At 42.4% G+C, this 22,491-nt stretch overlaps 1 protein-coding gene across 1 annotated transcript in view; it reads right to left on the bottom strand.

Moving 5' to 3' along the window:
* Window positions 1-22,440, bottom strand: part of RIF1 (replication timing regulatory factor 1) — a 37,521-nt gene extending 15,081 nt beyond the window's left edge. The window contains exons 1-22 of the mRNA XM_066611955.1: window positions 22,260-22,440; window positions 20,871-20,949; window positions 18,964-19,060; window positions 18,051-18,181; window positions 17,875-17,969; window positions 16,573-16,762; window positions 15,407-15,499; window positions 15,176-15,314; window positions 14,161-14,312; window positions 12,873-12,990; window positions 10,897-11,070; window positions 10,697-10,807; window positions 10,449-10,511; window positions 8,656-8,756; window positions 7,835-7,921; window positions 5,199-5,272; window positions 4,694-4,874; window positions 3,354-3,461; window positions 3,112-3,261; window positions 2,902-3,001; window positions 2,099-2,363; window positions 199-241 (exon numbers count right to left, since the gene is read on the bottom strand). Coding sequence (XP_066468052.1) covers window positions 199-241; window positions 2,099-2,363; window positions 2,902-3,001; window positions 3,112-3,261; window positions 3,354-3,461; window positions 4,694-4,874; window positions 5,199-5,272; window positions 7,835-7,921; window positions 8,656-8,756; window positions 10,449-10,511; window positions 10,697-10,807; window positions 10,897-11,070; window positions 12,873-12,990; window positions 14,161-14,312; window positions 15,176-15,314; window positions 15,407-15,499; window positions 16,573-16,762; window positions 17,875-17,969; window positions 18,051-18,181; window positions 18,964-19,060; window positions 20,871-20,949; window positions 22,260-22,384 — 2,676 coding nt within the window. The 5' untranslated portion in view covers window positions 22,385-22,440. The remainder of the gene's footprint in view (window positions 1-198; window positions 242-2,098; window positions 2,364-2,901; window positions 3,002-3,111; window positions 3,262-3,353; window positions 3,462-4,693; window positions 4,875-5,198; window positions 5,273-7,834; window positions 7,922-8,655; window positions 8,757-10,448; window positions 10,512-10,696; window positions 10,808-10,896; window positions 11,071-12,872; window positions 12,991-14,160; window positions 14,313-15,175; window positions 15,315-15,406; window positions 15,500-16,572; window positions 16,763-17,874; window positions 17,970-18,050; window positions 18,182-18,963; window positions 19,061-20,870; window positions 20,950-22,259) is intronic.
* Between the last annotated feature and the right edge of the window lie 51 nt (window positions 22,441-22,491).

Genomic DNA, 22,491 nt, shown 5'->3' with positions numbered 1-22,491 from the left:
CATAACAGTGTCAAGGAGGCAACAATTTACTACAAATTCTGCAATTCCCCACCCTTCCCTGGCTGATTTATCTTCTGTGCTGAGTATGAGGAAGCTCCTAACACCTGCAGGAGTTTTGTCACGCATACAAGGAATGGTGCCTTGCCAGAACCACAAGTTGCAAGCCTAAGAGGCACAAAAACCCAAGAGGATAATTACCTTGTTGTTGAGACCATTGTTTACTCTTGATGCATCAGTAGACCTGATGGGGAAATACAGCACATGGAAATTTGTTACAAAAAGACTAAGTTTCTGATTCTCCAATTAATCCAGTTTTAAAAATGCAATCTGTTAGGCAAGTTGAAATATGCACTGCACAAAAACCTGACCTAGTCCACTTCTGCTAAAAGACTTGATAAAGCAGGCAGCACTTTTCCAGTTTTTATTTTTTAAAGCTAGCAATACAGAAAACTGCATTATGCTGGGTCACATCAGTCCATGTAGTTCAGTATTGCCAATACTGAAACCCTGGAGAACTACTGCCCATTGGACAGGAGTTTTTTTTTTTCTCTGCCCTACCTTGAGATACCAAGGATTGAATCTGGGGCCTTCTACATGCAAAGCAGGGGCTCTACTACTGAGTACGGCCCCTCCCAGTTCCAGGCATCAGATCAACTATTCACACATGCCATGCAACAGATAGAACAGCGTATTATAGAACAGAAGAGTATTAAAATAAATCTGATGAAAGTAGGTAAGATCAGACTTCACCTTTTAGGGCTGCCAACTGATTAAACAGTTTATCTCCTGATTTTCTAGAAGAAATCAAGGCCACCGATAACAGCCTTTAATTAACAGTATAAATATGATTAACAGTATGAGTTTTAATTGATCAAATTTGTATAATTTGCATAAACGTAAAAACCAATAGTTTAAGTAAGGTGTATACTATGGTTTTAGATAATGCACATGTGCTGTAACAGGCCTCACCTCAGATGAGGCATTTTCTCCTACACTAGAGGAAAAGGGAAACGCCTGTTGAGACAGAAAAACTGTAGAAGGCATGAGCACTAAGCACAGCAATGCATATATATTTAAATCTGCTGTCTGATTAAGGTTTAATTGATTAATCTTGCCTATTAATTGATTAATCACTGTAGCTCTAATACTTTTGCATCAAGGGAATCATAAATATATTACAGGTTGTGCCTCATTATCCATGGATTTGGTATCCACTGATTTGACTCACCATGGATACTGGAGTCCAATTTAAATGCCTTGTAACAAGGAAAAACGCCAAAATTCCATTTCCTACCTTCAAGCTGTTAAATCGCACCAGTTGCAAGTTTCTTGGGAGTTAAAGATAGCTTTAAAGATGCACTTCTGGGTTTCCTGCTCCTCCACTGTCACCCCAGAATGCACTGGCACAGACACTATAGTGGCTAAATGCACTATAGCAGTGATGTCAAACATAAGGCCCGGGGGCCGGATGCGGCCCGTGGAAGCTTTTTATCTGGCTCTCAGGCTCTCACCTGCTGAGCCATGCTTAGGTGTTACTGCTGAAAGGGCAGCCCACTTGAAAATTGAGCTCTCCCATATCTTGAATATGATCGAGATACGTATATTTTCTCTTCTGTCATTTGCAGCTAATGAGTTCAAGTGAGAAAAAAGTGTTTATTTTTGGTCATGAACTGTTTAATGACATCACTTCCTGCCTAATGACATCACTTTCAGCCCTCAGCAGACATCACGAATGCTATTCTGCCCTCTGTATGAAATGAGTATGACACCCCTGCACTATAGCATCTCTACCAATGCACTCTGGTGCACCAATGAAAAACATTCTGGGGTACCAGGTTTCCAGTTAGAAACCAGGAAGTGGGACTTTAAAGCTATTTTTTAAAGCTATTTTGATTTGGTATCCACTGAGGATTCTGGAACGGAGCCCCAGTGGATTATAAGGCATGGCCTTTATATTAGCTGCTGGTATTCACATCTCTACAGGATCTACAAGTACTTTTCCTGAACAATATTCCAATATCTTCATGATACCAGATAGCCACAATAGTAAAACAAGATGAACTTATTAGGCCGAGGCCAACACAATCCAAGCACTTACATTGTTTTTTCATAAAATACCACTAGTGGATTCATAATAGTTCCAAATAGAGATCGGATGACAGAAGGCATAGAAATGCGACCAATTATATTCTGAACACCACTGATAACACAAGCAGCAACAGCATCCAACTTTTCAGGGAGGGATTCCTTATTCTTGAGAGTACAGAGAGAGTTTATCAATATTGCCAAAAGTTTAGTTAAAGATGACAGCTTGCCAAGGGGATCTCTCTTCTTTTTGGACCAGTCTGTAGGTGTCTGTGGAGCTAAAAAAACAATTCGTTAAGTGGACAGTTCCATTCTAAGCAAGATGCAAGTAAACTGCATCTTAAACTGAACTTGTTAAACCTAAAGACTACTCTGTGTTTACAGTAGTTGCCATTAGCCCACCGCAAGCAGAAATAAGACTGCAGACTATTTGGACACCACTAAGCAGTTCATTAAGACTAGATAACCTTCACGGTCCCTTCCAATTCTAACATTCTATAATTCACAGCCCAATCCTATTCGACAGCCCCACCAGTAACTGTAAAAGGGGCTCCAGCAGTGTTTGCTCATGCTGGAAGACCCATGAAGACTTGCCAGAGAAGGTAAACCTGCAGAGGATGAACAAGGCAGTGATGGCAGCAGGGAGGCTGGCTCTTATGTTCTTATTAATGGATCTCCCATATCACGTTCTGACTAGTTTCATCCTTAGTAAATCCAATCAAGTGTTTGACTGTGAGCTGCTGCACATGCTTGCTCTCTTTTTCCCTCTGTATCCCATAACCAATTCCAACTCAATATATGCAGAACTATTCTTACATTTATTTGGTGGCTGATATTTGGTACAATAAGGTGCAAAGTTGATGCAGTCAACCATGACTGACACAATTTGTGCAAGACCATCTAACATAGGCCGATTCTGGAAGAAAACAAACAAAATAGAAGAGGCAAATAAGAAAAGAACGAGGCAAGTTGTAAGACACTGCATATAATCGCATTCATTTTTGTGCAACTGGGATCTATGCTTACAATGCATGTGTCATCTTCTAATCCAGACACTATTTTGGCACAGAGTTCTTCACAGCACAGATTATCTTCGGCTGTAGCAACCAATGCTGCACATCGCGCAAACGATCTATAGAGTTCTGACCAGGAGCGAAGCAATGTTTTCATTACAGGCTGCAGCACAAGGAAAAAAGGCACATCACAATTATCTAAATGATCATTGCTATGTGTATTCCACAAAGAAGTACTACTGAATGGGTTCCTACCTGTGGAAATGCAGAAGCTGGAAAAATGTGATCTACAGGTAACAACAATGCACTGTAAATGGCACTGAAGTTATGTTCCAAAGCGTCACCTTGATTTACTTCATTTGTCTAAGGGAAAAAGCAGCCAAAAGTTGACAATGCTGTGAATTTGGATAGGCAAGAGATAGCTAGTACCCAAGCTTGTGTTTAAGATATTCTTTGCATGTTCTAATCTAAGAAAGACTTGAGTAAATTTTGTCTTGCACTGAAACTGCTAAACCTAAAGATGACTTCATGCTATCACCCTAATCACTTTGGCATAAATACTAATGCAGACAATTGAGCATAACTACTCCTTCAGGTAATAAGATACAACTTCAAGCCCTACTTTGCACCAATGTACATAGTACAGGGCTTTGGACCCTTCCCCATGATCTTTTGGATCATCTTCCCCATCATCTTTTGGACCACCTCTTTTGGAGGTGGGGGAAACAGAAGCACACTTCTATCTGCATAGCAAACATGCCTGTGTCACTTCTATCAGTGATCTGCACTCATGCTGGCTAGCAAACATCATTTCTATCAGTGATCTTCACACAATGCCACACTTAGAGAATAGAACAGATAAGAGTTGCTTTAGGAGGCGGCAACTCCTTTCAGTCTTCCTATTACAACTTCAGCAGCTCATCAACTGTAAGTAGATAATGATCCAATACTTGAGGGCATTTGGCATAATCCTGAAGATTGTGTGCCAGTTCACCACCAGTGCACAATGTCACAAATGGCACGTCTGCAACCATTAGCACCAGCACAGCATGGGCCAGTGCTGGTCAGAGGCTGGTGGACCGCCACCAGATGCTCTGTGCAAGGCGCTGGGTGGCAGAGAAGTGGGGGTGTGGGAGGCATTCCAGGGTGGAGGGAGGCAGGGGAAAGTGAGGAGAAGGTGTGATGGGGAAAGGAGTGGAGTTGGGGGTAGGACCAGTGCTTCTCTGGATCCAGAGCCCCGTGTCAGGCCATGAGGCATCTTTCCTCTAAGCCTGAAGAGCTGATGCAGAGTCAAGTAGCCCCATCAAAGGGTTACTTTCCTTTAACCAGGGAAATGGGACAAATGCCCCTTTCCCCGGAGGAGCTGCTGGAAGATGCCTGACATGCTCATATTGCCACAGCAGTCATTTTGGCACTGTGGCAGCCCTGTGCTCAGGGCTGGGCTGTTAGAGAGCCCAATTATCACAGAGGCTATTTCCACAGGCATGATGAGGCCTGTGGGCCTTATGCTTGACCCCCTTGCTATATAACCTACTATTTCCCATAAGTAAAAGGCATTTAGGTTGATCAAACCCCTCATGAATTTACTACTGTACCTGGTTAATCCACTCAGTTAATGGGTTAACTATGATACTCCATATTCTCCAGAGATGGTCTTTATTTTCCAAGTACTTTGCACTTTGGTTAGCAATGGCGAATACAGATTCACTAAAAGCCAGAGGAGAAGTAGGGCCAGACAAAACACATCTCACAAGAGACTCATAGTTCAAGAAAAACCTAATAAAAAGAAGAAATGATCAGTAAATTGAGTGAAAACTACATGGATTAATAATGCAATTCTGCACATTTCCACTCAGAAGTAATTCCCTCTAAATTCAATGGGACTTACTCCCAGGGAAGGATTGCAACCTTTGCCTAGTAACTGCATCAGTCAAATGGTATACAAAGCAAGTTAATAAAGCTATACAATTTATGGACTGTAAATATATTATTCTTTAAAGGCTAAGACATGGCCATCACGTTGTGTGTCCATGCAGTTGCTCTCCCCAACTATTATATCTATATAAAAATCAATCCACAAGAAACCTCTAAAGTGCCTACCTTTCATCCTGAATGCAGCATTTTAACAGATCTTCCCAGAAAGAAAGTTGAATTAAGAATAATGCCGGTGTTCCCTAATAAGGAAACAGAATTGTGATATTTAACCAGAAATCATGACTTGCAAACATACATTGCTGTATTCCACCTTAATACTCCTGCCCCACAAAACTACCACCACTTTCCTGGTGACAAAATGCGCAAGGGTCAGCAGCTCTGTTTTGCCACATTTTATGCAAGACCTTACAGAAAGATTCCAATGCATAGATATGAGCAGAAACTAGGAGTTTTTTTGTGCACAATAAAGGTTACCATAGATTTTGGAAGCATGACAAAGTAAACAATCTTTTGTTTTAAAAATAATGTTAGAAAAAAGCTGTTAAATATACGCAATGCAATTGGCTGCAACAAGCTGTTAGGTTAAAGACAATAATGTTTCTCTCCTTATCTCAACCACCCTATAAAAAGTGTCAGATAATTTCTTATGCTACTCACAGAACTTCATACTCAGACAAAAAACGGCAGCAATATGAATATATCTTATGGAACAAAGAGGCATATGGCTACATTGATGCATTCTATCAATTACAGAGATCAATTTCTGGTATCTCCCCCAAGACCTATGGTCCAGAACATGCTAGTATAACCTGTATTGTGTTCAGGCAGATCCCAAGTAAAGATGGCAGTTATACATATATCTCCTTACAAATACCTATGAAAAAGTTGTAGGCAATGCTAAGTTTTTAAAATAGCGCAACAAACTTGAACCAATTCAAGGCAAGAGGGGTGACTCAGAGCTGGCGCATGCTGTTGCAAACGTGCCGTAAGGCAGTCCAGCATCCATGCTAGCCCAGTACTGGGCTAGAGTCAGATGGGCACCCGGCCTCCACCGCTCAGCTGTCGCACGGACCACTGAGCCATGGAGAGGAAAGCAGGAGGGGGGAGGCATTCCAGGGAGGACAGAGGGTGGGGAGGAGGCATCATGGGGAAGTGGGAGGTGTGCCTAAGGGGAGGGAGGACCCGTGGAGCTCTGCTCCACCGGATCTTGAGCGTTCATGTGGGGCTCACCACCCAACACGAATGCTCTTCCCGACTTTTTGGTTGGCAGTGAACCAAGTGGACTTTCAGAAGGCGTTTGACACGGTCCCTCATCAAAGACTACTGAAAAAACTCCACAGTCAGGGAATTAGAGGACAGGTCCTCTCGTGGATTGAGAACTGGTTGGAGGCCAGGAAGCAGAGAGTGGGTGTCAATGTGCAATTTTCACAATGGAGAGAGGTGAAAAGCAGTGTGCCCAAGGATCTGTCCTGGGACCGGTGCTTTTCAACCTCTTCATAAATGACCTGGAGACAGGGGTGAGCAGTGAGGTGGCAAAGTTTGCAGACGACACCAAACTTTTCCAAGTGGTGAAGACCAGAAGTGATTGTGAGGAGCTCCAGAAAGATCTCTCCAGACTGGCAGAATGGGCAGCAAAATGGCAGATGCGCTTCAATGTCAGTAAGTGTAAAGTCATGCACATTGGGGTAAAAAATCAAAACTTTAGATATAGGCTGATGGGTTCTGAGCTGTCTGTGACAGATCGGGAGAGAGATCTTGGGGTGGTGGTGGACAGGTCGATGAAAGTGTCGACCCAATGTGTGGCGGCAGTGAAGAAGGCCAATTCTATGCTTGGGATCATTAGGAAGGGTATTGAGAACAAAACAGCTAGTATTATAATGCCGTTGTACAAATCTATGGTAAGGCCACACCTGGAGTATTGTGTCCAGTTCTGGTCGCCGCATCTCAAAAAAGACATAGTGGAAATGGAAAAGGTGCAAAAGAGAGCGACTAATATGATTACAGGGCTGGGGCACCTTCCTTATGAAGAAAGGCTGCGGTGTTTGGGCCTCTTCAGCCTAGAAAAGAGACGCCTGAGGGGGGACATGATTGAGACATACAAAATTATGCAGGGGATGGACAGAATGGATAGGGAGATGCTCTTTACACTCTCACATAATACCAGAACCAGGGGACATCCACTAAAATTGAGTGTTGGGCGGGTTAGGACAGACAAAAGAAAATATTTCTTTACTCAGCGTGTGGTCGGTCTGTGGAACTCCTTGCCACAGGATGTGGTGATGGCGTCTAGCCTAGACGCCTTTAAAAGGGGATTGGACAAGTTTCTGGAGGAAAAATCCATTATGGGGTACAAGCCATGATGTGTATGCGCAACCTCCTGATTTTTGAAATGGGTTATGTCAGAATCCCAGATGCAAGGGAGGGCACCAGGATGAGGTCTCTTGTTATCTGGTGTGCTCCCTGGGGCATTTGGTGGGCCGCTGTGAGATACAGGAAGCTGGACTAGATGGGCCTATGGCCTGATCCAGTGGGGCTGTTCTTATGTTAAGTAGCCCCATTGCAGGGTTACTTCTGTTACCTGGGGGAAGGGACAAAAGTCCCCTTCTCTCAAGGTGCCGCCCGTGGCTGCCCAAAGCAAGCCGGATGCGGTGGTAGCTGTTTTCGATGCTGCCACAGCCGCGCGCGACCAGAGCTCAGGATTAGGCTGTCAGCTTGCTACACTTCATACAAACATGCAAATATATAAGCTGGTAAATTGAGACACACAATTAGGAACAGACCGGAAAAAAAATCCCACTTACGTTCAGAAGATCCATGTTAGCAACCTGATAGGCTGGTGAGCCCAATACTTTTGGAGGCAATTCCTTAATGGTGATTTCTATTAGAGCCTGGAGGAAGAAAGACAGCAGAAAAGAAGTTAAAGAGAACGGTTACTGTGGTGCCCATATAGAATTATGCCGCTAACATGAAAAGTGGTCATCATTTTGTTTTAGAATTTAAGGGACCAGGATGTAAGCAAGGTTTGCCATCTTCTATAGCAGGGGTGGCCAAACTGCAGGTCATGAGCCACATAAGGCTCTTTGATATATACTATAATGCGCAGCTTGTGGAATATCTAGGCCAAGCTCCTTTTTTGCATCATAATACAAAAATAAAAAGTTTTTAAGGTTCATAATTGTTTACCAATTAACTGAGAGGTATAAACTGAGGTATAAACTGAGAGTCCATTTTATTAAAACATATTTAATGTTCATGGTGAACAAATATATTTAACAATTTAATTGCTTCTAGAGGCTCTCAAACGAATAAAACTTGTCAAATGTGGCTCTTACGTTAAGCATGTTTGGTCAGTCCTGTTCCACAGCATGGGGAAAAGTGGAAACCCCCCAGCTGAATACTTAGCTTGACAAAGCTGACTTTTCCAAATTATTAAGCAGAACGTGTAGGTAAGCATGCAGCTTAGTGAAACGTGCCAGTAATAGAGCCATTCTAGGTACCAACCTCTAAGCAAATACTGACCCAAGGTATATTTAACGGAGGCTGGTTCACAGTTCTAATTATGCAGACATGCTGCCTCTTGTAACACTTTAAAAGCACTTATGTAGACTATATAAACACTAACCAGAGAAGTCAATACAGGCAGTTCTTTTGACACAACAATGTCTTTTAAGGCCTTCAGCAACATAGTGAGCACTTCTGAACTTTGTCGCTCTCTCTTGCTACCTGGAAATAAAAGGTGTTGCAAAGCATTTTAACCCAGAAGTAGACTGGAACAACACTGCAGCACAGTACTAAGAAACTCTAAAATTTATCCTGTGGTTACAAAGAAACCTTGAACAGTGCTAGTGAATTTGAACATACAAGAACATCTCCCACATTAAAGGAGAACAGCTCTTTAATGTTCACGATGTACTGACTCCGGGTGAACTAGACTAGAATTCTATTTCACCTACATCTAGTTAAGTCTCATACAGGCAGTTGCATGAACAGGATCAAAGATGTGCAACCTGTTCACAGAAAGCAATCTGGTACCTGCTGCATTTATACTGTCATACAAATTTATCAGTCCTAAACACAGGTGAAGATTACACACAATACAGACCAATTATTCACATTCATTGTTCAGTTTGAAACAGTTTTCCCGAGGTGGGACATGTACTGCCATCTACTGGCAAGAACTGATTCTGCAAACCTAAGGTGCATTTACCTTCCCACAGCACTACAGCTCTGGCCTTTTTATTCATGGATTCAGACTTGCAGATTCAACTCACTGAGGGTTCCAAGCCCAAGCTCCCAGATGCAACTGGAGGCCTTTCTGAGAACATCTCTGCTCCCATCCAAATGGACCAAACCTATGGATTTGCTTATTCATGGGGGCCTAGAATATTGCTTTACCAGATTCCACATTTCATCACTCTAATTCCAACCTAACCTTATGCTTGCTTACTTCTTACTGCTGTCTCAATTACTCTCCATTATTCCTACTGCTGCTTTGGCTTCGTGATAATTCTTTCCCCCTCCAGAATGCTTTCCTCCTTAAGTAACCACGACTCTACACAACTGGTACTGGAAGTGGGACTTCAAGTTAGAACCTGTTTAAGCCCCAGCACACACTCCTTTCCCATCTCCTCCTCTTTACCTGACTGGAGGTTGCCACACTTGCTTGTGGGCTCATATATCTGTCAGAATAAGCAGGCGGCCCCAGCCAACACACAATTTGGCAACCCCTTCCTTCAAATGAGCACTTTTCCAGCTACTTTTGCAAAGAGGAATGCTCTTTAGTAATATACCAGAGAGGAGAAAATTTCAGAAGTTTGCTTCAGCAAATCTAATGCCATGATCAAGCACTTAAAATTCTAAAGCAGTGCAGCCACTTAGATGGACAACAACAAAGTAAGCAAAAAAGCAGCTCATCATGACAGTGCCAGTTCCAGATCCTCAACTGAGAATCAGTCAGCATGAGAATTCTAGTACAGAGATGCCTTATGCTGCTGCCTCAATTTATATTAACCCATTTTTGCCCAGCCCACAGGTATACATATTTGGTCCCTGTCACTATGCCATTAAAGGTTGTTGAAATTGAAATTGAATTGAATTGGTCCCTGTTGTGTATATGCAATGCTGGGCAGAAATGGTTTAAGTACCTACTGGTGCTGGACTATACATTTCCTACAGATGTATTCACAAACATACTTCTTGTCATAGCATTCTTTGCTTTAGCAATTCCTGCCCCAGCATTCTTAAGAGAATTCAAATCAAATATTTGCTTTATAATTACCCAATCCACCCCTTTATTTTAATTAAGGGTGCTGTTCAATGGTTTACTGGTATGACATGATGCATTTTGCCAACATTCTTACTTTCTAAGATGGCTCGCCTAGACAACAATCCCATAATACAGTACCCACCACTTACCCAATTCAATTGCAGCTCTTACAAAGCCCATCATTTCCTTCCATATAGCTTTTAGAATAATATCTGCAAAAGAAGAGAACATTGGACAAATCTATTCCAATGGCCGAAAAGCAGATTTAAAATGTCTTACCTGAACACTTAGTAGCCAATGGAAGAGCAAGTAAAGATGTGCCTTAACTACTGCATTATTAAAATACTTTTTACAGCACTTAAAATAAAATTTCATCCAGTTTATAATAAAATCTTACCAGAAGCATCTTTTCCAACGGCAATGAAACCATCCTGGGTTGCATTTATGAAGATACTGGCGTGTTTACAGAAGAAAGATGGACTAGTGATCACTGAATGCTGAAGAGGTTCTAGATGAAATGAAAAACAAGTTCTATAAGTCCGACTGAAGATGAGACACCAGCAGTTTTGTTTTAAGGATTCTTATGCATAGCATTACCTAAACTAAGTACGACTTTGTTTTCTTTGGCAAAAGCCAAGACACCTGGCCCCATGAAGAAGTGAAGCAACATCTCAATCCCAAGGAGCTGAATAGATGGAATAGTTCCAATTCCTGACACACTGGAATTCAGGGACTTCCTTTGAGCTGCAGGTGTTCCAAAAGGAAAAGCACCTACAATAGAAGTGACACACTTTTTAGGACTACATTGACAATAGGAACTTGTTTTATGCATGGGAAAAGAAGAACACAAGCATCTAAGTAAGGGGAAGGATGGACCAAGAGAATAATTTGAAGACTTCGCTATACTCATTTTTAAATAGTAGACTAGTGCAAAAAAAGTAACACAGTAATTCAGGATAAAAGTCTAAAACTTCTGAACAATTTATTTAAAAAGAACTCCATTAAAAGATTAAATTCCATGCAAGATAGGGTTCTTTGGTTGCAGTTCAAAGCAAGTTTTGAACACGCTAGGGTTAATATTTAACAAATACTTCATCTTATAAAGATCACAATTTGTATTATTTCTGCAAACTCCTGTCTTATTTACTCATATTTTACATACATATATTCCATCTTTGACTACAGACAACTAAAAAAACCTTATTATCCAAATACCAAACACATAAGAGATGCTGGACAGGATCTGCAATATGAACTGCAGCAAATTCACCTAGCTCCCTCCTAGCTCCCTTCCCTTTTAAAACAAATCATGTACACCCCAACACCACTGTTGCTGCCAGCACCTCCTCCTAACTCACCCAGCTGCTTAAGAAAGCAGCCAGATGGGTGAGACAAAGTGATTCAGAGCCCCGCCCCATGGTCCCAGCATGCTCCTGTTTGAATCTAAGAAGTCAAGTGGTATATGAGGGAGGTGATAGCAGCAGAGCTGGAGGTAAGCAGAAAGACGCATGAGGGATTCCATTCCCTTCTCTCAACCACCTGGCCTTCTTGCCTGGCAGGTGAGAAGATGGCAGGGGCAGAGCTAAGTGATCTTGTTCAGACTGCTTGTGAAACTTGAGTGACCAGATCAGGTTTGCTCTGGGGCTTTTTTGGGGGGAGGGGTAAGCTCCTCTGTTGCAATCACCTGCAGCAGTGACACTGGTAGAAGAAGTGAGCCCCTTCGCACTCACTCTTTTCACTCATTAAGAGTATCCAGAGAGCTGACTGAGGCAGCTTGGTAGGTGATGAGGAGTGCAGGGCACCTCTTGTCAGTTTGTTGTTCCTCCCTCTTACCCAAAGCGGCCACTTCAGTCACCCCCACGGAGGGGCTTACCCAGAGTCACATCCTGACTACCACTTCTGCCATCAGGCACTCCCCCACTGAATGAAAGCACATGCTGTTTGCACAAGGACCCCACACATGATCGAAACAGTTCTTTCATTCGTGGAAGGAACTCCATTTCACGTAGGGTAGTAGTTCCCAAATTGTGCATTGTGACACCCTGGGGCACTGCGTGGCACTCGCTGGTGCATTGCAGGGTGCCCGCTGCCTGACAGGGAGACTGCAACAGGATCCTACAAACTGCAGCAGAAGGTTTGCTGCAGAGCTCCCACATGCAGTTTGTGCATACTTAATGAAGTTGACCCGCCCAAAGTCTCTTACCACCATCTGTAGCGTCTCTACAGCCCTCTAAACCCAGAAGAGGATGGCAATGATGTCATCATGTGATGCTAAACATGTTGTTGCCATTCGCTTCCAGGTTTCAGGATTGGGGAAAGGCGTTGCTGACCAGGTAAGTTGAAGTGCTGATATAGGGAACTCTCAACGGCTAAAGTGCTTGTTGGGATGCTACCTATTTTTCTAGCCACTAAACAAAAAGCAACAAAAGTTGCATATTACTCTGCAAAGAGCCATGTGCAATACTGGTGACACAAAATACATCAATGTCTTTACCCCCACAGATTTACTATTAATGCTTAGAGATCATATTTACTGCATCTGAATCACAGCCGGAAAGAGGTTTGTCTCATACCTGATTTCTGTGTAGAACATGGTGTTACTAGTGTCTGGTTAGCAGATACCCGTGATGAATTTCCTTGAAGCAAAGAGGCATCTAAGCTGACAGTGCTCTGAATTAATGGCACGCAAACCTAAATATATAGATACATGAATATAACTCACATGAGACACAGACTGATGCACTTCACATTTGTTACCCCAGATACCACCTAAAAATGCAATTTCTAGGTAGCTCAAATAAAGCATTCGGCACAGAAATCTCTGCTGCAATTTCCTGATCACAGCAAATATTGACAAAAAGCTGTAGAACCTTAAGAGAGGGGCAACAGCAATACATCTGGACACAACTTTTAGCCATAATACAGTTTATCTTCCACATAAGTTTATTCACAGACTTCCGTGAACCAAGGTCACTTTAAACCAGGGGTGTCCAAAGTTTTTGGCAAGAGGGCCACATTGTCTCTGACACTGTGTCGGGGGCCGGGGAAGAAAATAATTTACATTTAAAATTTGAATAAAATTTACATAAGTTTGCATAAATTAATATATTAAAGATGAACTTATATGAATGAATGAAGGTCTTGCAACAGCTCACGGCCTATAAAAGGCCTTGCACAAAGCAAGGCTGGCCTTTCCTTTGCTGCCACTATTGCATCACAGATGTGAAACAACAAACAATGGAGGGAGCGCTTATCCCACATCTCATGCGAGAGGTCAAACAGTCGCCCTCACACTGAGCGCGGTTGTGTTGGGCTGGTGTGGGCTCCAACAAATCTCCGGAAGGCCAGAGACTCATTGGAGACTGAGGGCTCCCTGAGGGCCGCACTGAGAGACCTCGAGGGCCGCAAGAGGCCCCAGGGTCGGGGTTTGGGCACCCCTGCTTTAAACCAAAGTACTTGGATCTAAATTGTTTTGTAGACTCACGTTTAAGTACATCAATACTAATTGCTTGACGACTTCAATTTCATTAGTAGGAATCCTTCATAGGCAGATTGGCTTATTTCCCCTCATTATTACATTTAATTTAAATTCTGGACTCTGTTAATAGTTCTAATTACTACTACTTTAAACTGAATTTTACAGCACTGTGATTAATTTTATAAAATTAATTTAAGCGCTCCAAATCTAACAGGTTTTCACATTTGACTGAAAACCACTACCACCAGACTCACCCTAAAACAGTATGAAGTGAGTGGACCTTTGAGACAGTCTCAAATTGCCCTCACAAGGAAACTACAAGTGAAAAAGGATAGAAATCAAAGCAAACAGCCTTTCAGACTTTACTATTAATGTAAGGTTACCTGTTCAAAGTGGGCTGGAAGCTGCGGTCCAAGTCTTATTAGTAAATACCACCAGACCTCTACCTTTGTCAGTGCCAGAACTTCAGTTCTCACATGAATGGAGCTTAATGGTTGCATTAGCAATTTTAGCCTTTTGGAGCTGCACAAGATCTCTTGGGAAGAAAAATTGAGACGTACTTTGTAATACATAGAACAAAGTCAAAAATCAACTCAATCTTTCTGACCCAAATGAATCGACACTGCTCACACACAAAAAGGGATATGGCCAACAGCTGTTTTGCTATCTTTTGTGAATTCTTTAAAATTCTCGATTTATTTACAGCTAACAAATAAGCAACCCAGGGGTCTGAAACTACCTATCTCCACAAACTGCCCCAAAGCCCTCAGCAACACTTGCAAAAGTTGGTACTCCTATTGTAGTTTCTGGTTTCTTCATTAAATGCATTTCTAATTTAAGAATAGTCAGAATTTATTATATTCTATGAATTATCAGTTTACATTGATTGCAATCAACTAGTAAAAACACAGTCAAATAATCCAAAGAAAAGCATTCTAGAATAAATGATGCTGAAAGCAATTAACACTGGGATGGTATGTATATTTACAGCTGTGATAAGAGAAAAATCTATATATTCGAAGTCCTTCGAGTAACCTCTCTTCACCAGGAAATACAAACTGTCAAGCTCTGTATCATCTCTCAAATACATCAGAAACTTAGATTAGCACTTGGAGTGCTAATAAAGGGTGACCCCTCCAAATTATTCATCATTCCATGCAGCAGATACAATGTCATGCAGTTCAGTGTTAAATGATAAGTAGAAGTGAATATGGTAACTTAAATTACAAAAATGCCTAACATGCACCATATGTATTGTGGCAGCCTCTGTTTTCTTTGCAAAAGGTATCTTTTAATCATATTCCAAAAATGAGTGCAATAAACCTGCCATTTTGTGGGATTTTACTAGGTGTGGCATCAATAATGCACACAAGACACTGCTCCATAATTTTGCCATACCTGGATTTAGGGCAAAGTTGTCAATCAGACTCTTCCATGCAATGAAAGCTATTTTTTTTACCACGGGTGACCCGCTGCGAAATCCAAGCTCTTCTAACTGCAGTAATGAATTGATAAAACAGCCGCTACGATGCAGTGCCTGAAAGAATATACACGCAATGAACAGGTGCATCATCCAGTCAGCTACCTGCCCTTGTCAAAATAAATAAAAGGAACCATCCCCCAACTTACTTTCCCAAGCAGCTTTACAAACAGAGGCCAGAGTTTCAAAACATATGTCTCATTTTTTGATGAAAATAGCTTCTGGAGGTCTGGAATTATTTTCTGCAAAGAATAAGCACAGAATCAACAACAGTATCCTATAGTCTGGATCATTCTTCCCCCTGCCCTCAACAGGTAAACCGCTGACTTTAAAAACAGACATCACTAATCAAGAAAGATCTTGAGGTTGTAGCAGGTATCTTACCATATACACTCGGGTATAACTCACAATTCGCCTTAAAAGTGACCCTGAACGCATGGGTTGATTTATACAGGGGTCAATAAAGAGTGAATAAAGTTTCTAAGAGCAGCTGCCTGGCAAAATGGGGGTGAGACTGGGCTCAGAAGCAGGATGCAGGCGGATGGGGGGAAAAGGAGCAATTTTATTTACCAGTAATTGTTCTGAAGCAACAACAGAAAACAAAACAAAAAAATAAAAACAGTAGCGATTTTAGTTTCTTCAACAAATAGGAAAAGTGAAGTTGCTTATGGGAATTGCAGTCTGTATGAAGGTTGCTGCTATGCAAGTGTAGCGCTGTACTTCTCACAAAACCTTCAACTACCATAAGCATCCCCCTTCTTTTTTGGAGAAGGTAAAATGGTTCCTTTTTTCCTTTTTGCTGCTACCTCTGAACAAGTCTTTGTAAGTCATTTTCAAAGAATTTCACCCTCTTCCATTTCCCCCCCCCCAAAGCTTACCCGCCCCCCCCAAACTTAGGGTCAAAGAAAATTTCATGATTTTTGGCTCAAAAGCCTGCCCACGACTTCTGTGAGATTGGCTTATATTGCCATAGATGCTAGAGTATAAGTGTTAACTTGGTAAGAAATAGCAGTTAAACACACATATACTGTATTCCCTGTGTGGGATTATTAGGAAAGAGACTGAAAATAAAGATAGCAGCTCCACAGAACTCCTAAGTTCAGGAATAGTGCACCAATGAACAAAAGTCATATTTCATCTGCAGTAATTAAAAAGCACCAACACGCATAAGTGATGACTGCATAAAATATAGCTATAAGCATTATGTGCAAACTTAGTATTAGTCATGCAAAGAGTGAGTGAAACATATCTGACAGCCTCCCAAAAATATTTAGAGATTTCTGTAAGTTTTTTTAAAGACACATGTCTCCCTTACAGTTGACATGAGTTCCTCTGTCACTGCTGCCACCTCCTGCTGCTTCTTAAGTAAAAGTGGTACTCCCATCTCCAATGCAGTAGCACTTCGTAACTGTACTTTATGAGCTGAGTGGACAACCAGAGGAATGATCAGCTTGGCCCAACTTACAGCCTGTTCTTCCATGTGTGATGGTGCCTGTTCTATAAGCCTAAGGGCAGAAATACAAGCACCACTATAAGTATTACGACCAGACTATCTGCAGAAGTGATTTGTCACAAAGTATTTTGTGTGGTAAAACATAGGCCTGCAACTTAAGCAGTTTTCAAATTTTCATACAAAGCAACGGTGCCTCAAAAACTTGACAGTTCGTCAAGGAGAAAATTAGTAATGGAATCGCTAAAGATCGTGAGCAACCTATCCATTCGCATATGCAACACAGCCACTCGATGGCTGGTGTGCTCTAGAGTGTACTCTCCATTCTTAACAAGAAATGCAATATAATAAGCTCTGTCAGCACCTTAAATGAATAAAGCACACAGTCTAGAAAATGGCCCAGAATCATCTGCAATGGGCAAAGAACTGGTGCCAGGTAAGTCACTACACAAAAGTTTCTCTAAAGCTGGAAAGCCAGGCTCTTTATCTGTTCATTACTACATCAAAGGTACAACACTGTTCCGATACAGAGGTGGCACACGTAATCTGCAATGCCTTAGTCTACAGATAAGCAGCTCATTAGCTTATTCAGAAACTACCTTGCATTTCTTTCATTGCCATGAAATTTGCCATGAAACTTGTTTCAAATTATATTGTTTTCTAAGCCACAATTACTGGCAAAGCACAAATGCAGAAGAGCATTCAGCACATATATACAGGTTTGTGTCACTTAACGACATTCCAACCAACAACAGATTGTATATACGACGCTCTATTGTTGGTTTACTGTACAGAAGTTGAAACTTCTTACCTTTGTGTTGATGCTGCTATTAGGAAGCCCCAGAGGCCTCTTCTGGGTCACGCTGGGCATCCAATGTGCTTCAGAATGGCCCTCAGAAGCCTCCAGAAGCTATTTCAGGTTTTGAGAAACTACTTCTGGTTTGCTTCCAAATGTTTCTGCTGGCCCTTCTGACAACACAACACAAAGGTAAGGATCACATAATAGGGGTTGGAGAATGTATCCCCATTGTTAAGCAAAGCATACCTATACTGGTAAGTCATATGTTCCTAAGTATAAAAGTCAAAGGCAGATCAAGATGCCATTGATAGGAGCTTTTAAAAACACCAACAGATTCGTTGTTCAATATTGTAACATCCAACACATACCGTATGATAACATTTAATGCTTCATATTCAACCACCATGGAATGCAAGTCTCCTCTGTTGAGTACTGTTTCCAGCATAGCAATAATACTGGGTACCTGGAAAACAAAAGTTATCGAGGTAATCAAACTAGACATTTAAATATTTTTGTTTACAGTAAAAGAACAAGAGATACTCACTGCCTTCCCGACAATATCAGGAGGAAAGGACTGCTTAGCAATCACCCAAAGTGCTCTAGTGCGTGTGTTTTTGTCACCTGTCTTTACAGCAACACTGTTCAGTATTGAAAATAATTCTTGTATTTCTGCTTCTGTAAGAAAAAAATATTTTTCAGAATAAATTACTCTGAGATCAATACTACGTGCACACTCTATTCAAGACCACAAAGCAACATTTTCTTTAGAATGGCAAGTGGAATGTTACTCCCTTCCTGGCCGTGTCTATCCACTGGTGGCTCTGAACGTCAAATGCTTCAACATCCACTCGATGTTCTCCTTGGTTTCACAAACTGTTACCAGGCTCAAAGAATGCCTTGTTTCCAGAGTCAGGGGAGGGTATCAAGAAGAACTGAGCCCAGAAACAAGCACTGATTCATCTCCAGTCTTAAAACTAAACTGAACACCACAGTTCTCCTTGATTGTCATGGAGTTTGGGAACACCACACATATCACTAGAACTGAATGAACTCAGACTGAAAAAACCTTAGGCTGAATAGCATTAGACTGTGAGACCAGATACATTTCATTCTATAGATAAATCACATTAGAACAAATTAATTATACACATTTTAGTCATAATGAAGCAGGATTACTGGTTGAGGGCCCAATCCTATCCAATTTTCCAGTGCTGGTGCAGTTGTGCCAGTGGGGTGTGCGTTGCGTCCTGTGGCAGGTGGGCACTCACTGGGGCCTTCTCAAAGTATAGGAACATTTGTTCCCTTACCACGGGGCTGCACTGTGGCTACCCCAGAGCTGGAAAGTTGAATAGGATTGGACCCTAGGTCTACCTGCCAGTATTATCTGGAGTCAGATTTGGATAAAATAAATACAGTTTTAAGAATTGCTGCTCAGAGATAAAAATATATATATTTACCAGATAGGAGATAAGCTATATTTGCGTTAAAAACACAGAATCCTAAAGCTTGTAAGGCTGCACTGCTCAGTTCTGAGTTTTCAGTAGGAACGTGTGTCTACAAAAAAAGAAAACATTTGAACATGTATAGTGACAAGATTTCATTAACCATTTCAGTTGCTCATGATTTAAAACTAGTGGCATATTACAGAGCTTTATGAGCAGAATACTTATTTTATATAAATTTTATATGCACGTTAAACATGTATAATGTGTTTTAGGGATCAAGTCACAGCTTAGGGACAAAGCATATGCTTTGCACACAGTACGTCCTGGGTTCAATCCCTGGGATCTCCAGCTAGGACTCGAAAAGATCTCTGTATGAAATCTTGGAGAAGTGCTGCCAGCCAGTGTAGATAATGCTGAACAAAATGGACCAATGGTCTCACTTGGTATACAGGAGCTCCTGTGTCACATACATGAGACACATACAAAAAAAGCCAGTTGCTTTGCAAGACTTGTCTACAGTCTGCATATCAGAATCCAGACACATAACACATTCTTTTCCTTCTACTTTGGAAAACTTTGGAGAAATGCATTAACTTTTTCACACAATATCCAGCCACGGTTGATTAACTGATTTCACTTTAATTTTTATCCAACCCTCCTTTCTAGTAGTGCAGAGTGACATACACATGTCTCTTCCTCCACATCCATTTTATTCCCATTAAAATGTTGAAAAGTGGGTTAGGCTGGAAGTTGGCGACTGACCAAAGCCACCTAGCAAGCTTCTTGATTGTGAGCTGATTTGAACCAATTCTACACTGCACCATTAGCCCCTTTGCACATGCTTGTGCATGGACCTGGACACACAGAGACATTTCTTTGTCAGCAGCAGGTTCGCTGCCCTACTGTATATCAAAACTGGATTCTCTCATGTGCAGTCTCAGCAGCAGTTTCTGGTATGAATGCAGGGCTGGCCCAATCACACGGATGACTGAAGCAGTCACTTCAAGTGGTGAGATGGGGGGAAATGGTGAACTTCTGAGGGTACCTTGATCCTGCTGGCTGTCTGCCAAAGAACTATAAGTAGCAACACTACAGTGGTCCTGTTTTGATTGCTCATTTTCTGAACAATCAGAACAGGATCAATCACCATTGCTTTCTTCTTGCCCACCAAACAAGAAGGAAAAAGAGGCAGAACCCCTTTTACACATCATGTTTAGCAGATCATCCTTTTTGCTTCAACAAAACTGACTGGAGCAAGCAGGAGAAGGAAGCAATGGACTTGTTGGTAGAAGGAAAGAAGGGATGGGTTCCAGTTGACATGCTCCTTGCTCTCCCTAAGTAGCTGAGTTGGCAAGGAGGAGGTCTCAAAAGTGGTGGTGAGGCACATGCCCTCAAAGTGGTGGCATCTTTTTTTCAGGAGAGATTCAAGCTGGTGGGATGGAAAATCTGCCTCAATTCAGGCAGCAAATCTACAGGACTGCATCTCTTAGTTTTGAGCAAGATCAAGATAAATCCAACTTCAGCAGTCACAAAGTAGTTTCTCTCAAGTCACTGGGCAGGCAAGCCCTGACCTGCTGCTCTATGGCAACCAACCTGCTACCTCTGTCAACTTCTAGTATCAAATTACGTTTCCTAATAATATGTATGCAGCATTGAAGAAAACTGATCTAAAATAAGCAAGTTACTATGCCGAAATATGAGCTACAGCTGACTGGAGAATTAACGGCCACTAGAGAAAGGTTGCAAGAAAAAAATGGTGGAGGGAGAAGACTAAGTAACCTGGATATCATTTGTGGCACTGAAATGCCTACAGAGAACAAAGCCATAGAGACTGAACATACACATATAACTTGAACACATCTACCCTTTAAACAGAGTAGACACGCAGCCTATAAATATTTTTGTAAATAAATACACACCTTAAAGATTTTGTAGAGCTGAGAGAAGCATTTTCCAACTTCGGCTGCAAATTCTTTTCCTTCTTCACCACTCAGGCGACTTAAAAGTAGAAAAACATGAATAATTTTTTGTCAGACAAGTTGGCAATACACAACAGAGATCTGGCTTGCTTGTTTGCAGCATTGCTTAGGCTGAAATCTTACATGTGTTCCTGGGAGTAAGTCCGATTGAGCACAATGGGACTTACTTCTGAGTAGACATGAGTAGACGGGGCTTGCCCTGTTAAATGCTTACCTCTATGCACTCCTCAGCACACACACATTAGGCACGTTCAATTACATGCAAGTAAACATGTACCAATATCAGGCTGTGAAAACAAGCCCACGGTTAAAAAGCATCAGACAACCTGCAACACATTTTAACTGCCATTGCAGAGAAGCACTGCCCCCTGGCCTCTACAGTACATGCCAAGATGCATGCATGCTGGTTTGCAGACCCCACTAATACGCATGGCTTCATGGGCATACCTCTCACATGACCACACTTTACAGAAAGATGGTAACTCATTCCTTAACAACAATTTTTAAGATAAGCGCCAGGGTTATAGGGCTGGCACCTTTTTAGTGAAAGAGGTCTTATGCAGCTGCACAGCAGACAACACATTCAAACACAGGAAATCTATTCCTATTACCAAGGTATGGAAAATTGTCACTTGTTGAATGATGTCTTAGCCATTCATGCTTACTTTTTTTTTTAAAGTGCATGCAATAAACTGCAAATTAAACAGCAACATGTGCACTTTGTCACAGAACTCCTTGGACCCCCACTTAAAACCCATTCTCAATATTCCACATACCGCAAAGAAAATAAAGCTTTGCCAGAATATGAGATTTCTTCGAGAGCAGAAATCCCAGTCAAGTAGTAGCTCTATCTTACAGCACAACCCTATGCATGTCTTCTCAGGAATAAGCTCCTTTGAATTCAATGGGACAAAGAGCCCAACTCTATCCCTGTCTACTCAGCAGTAAGTCTCATTATAAACAATGGTGTTTGCTCCCAGGAAAGCATGGATAGGATTGCAGCCTTACTCCCAGGTTAAGCGTGCACAGGATTGCACAGTTAAGAGTCCAATCCTAGCCACACTTTCCTGGGAGTAAGCCCACTGACTCCAACGGGACCTACTTCTGAGTAGAGGCACAGGCTGGCGCTTTCAGTTTGCAAGCCAGACCGATCCGAGGCTGACGCGGAAGGCAGGCGGGACGGGAGCTCTGGGAAAGCTGGGCTGAGAACCGCACTCTGCACATGCTCAGAGGCGCGGTTTCCCCAGGAGGCCGACGCTCCCGGGGCGGAGAGGAGCCACCGCGGAGCCGGGCGCAGCCGCGAGGGCCCCTCGGGGGACGGGCGCCCACCTGGTGAGCGTCAGCAGGGCGTCCGTCAGCGCTCCCGGCGAGGCGGCGGGGTCCTCCAGGGTCTCCAGTAGGGGCGGGAGGCTCGAGGGGGGGCAGCGCCCCGTGGAGGAGTCGGCGCCGCTCATGCTGCCTTGTCTCGCCTCACTTTCCCTCCCGCCCTCCACAGTTCCCGCGCTCGCGCGCTTCTCCCGGGCTAAGATGGCGAAGCGCGGGACTCTCCGCCGCGGGGGGG

Source organism: Tiliqua scincoides, chromosome 1, assembly GCF_035046505.1.
Source record: "Tiliqua scincoides isolate rTilSci1 chromosome 1, rTilSci1.hap2, whole genome shotgun sequence".
In the NCBI taxonomy this organism is placed as follows: domain Eukaryota; kingdom Metazoa; phylum Chordata; class Lepidosauria; order Squamata; family Scincidae; genus Tiliqua; species Tiliqua scincoides.
This window is presented reverse-complemented; position numbering and strand designations above follow the sequence as displayed.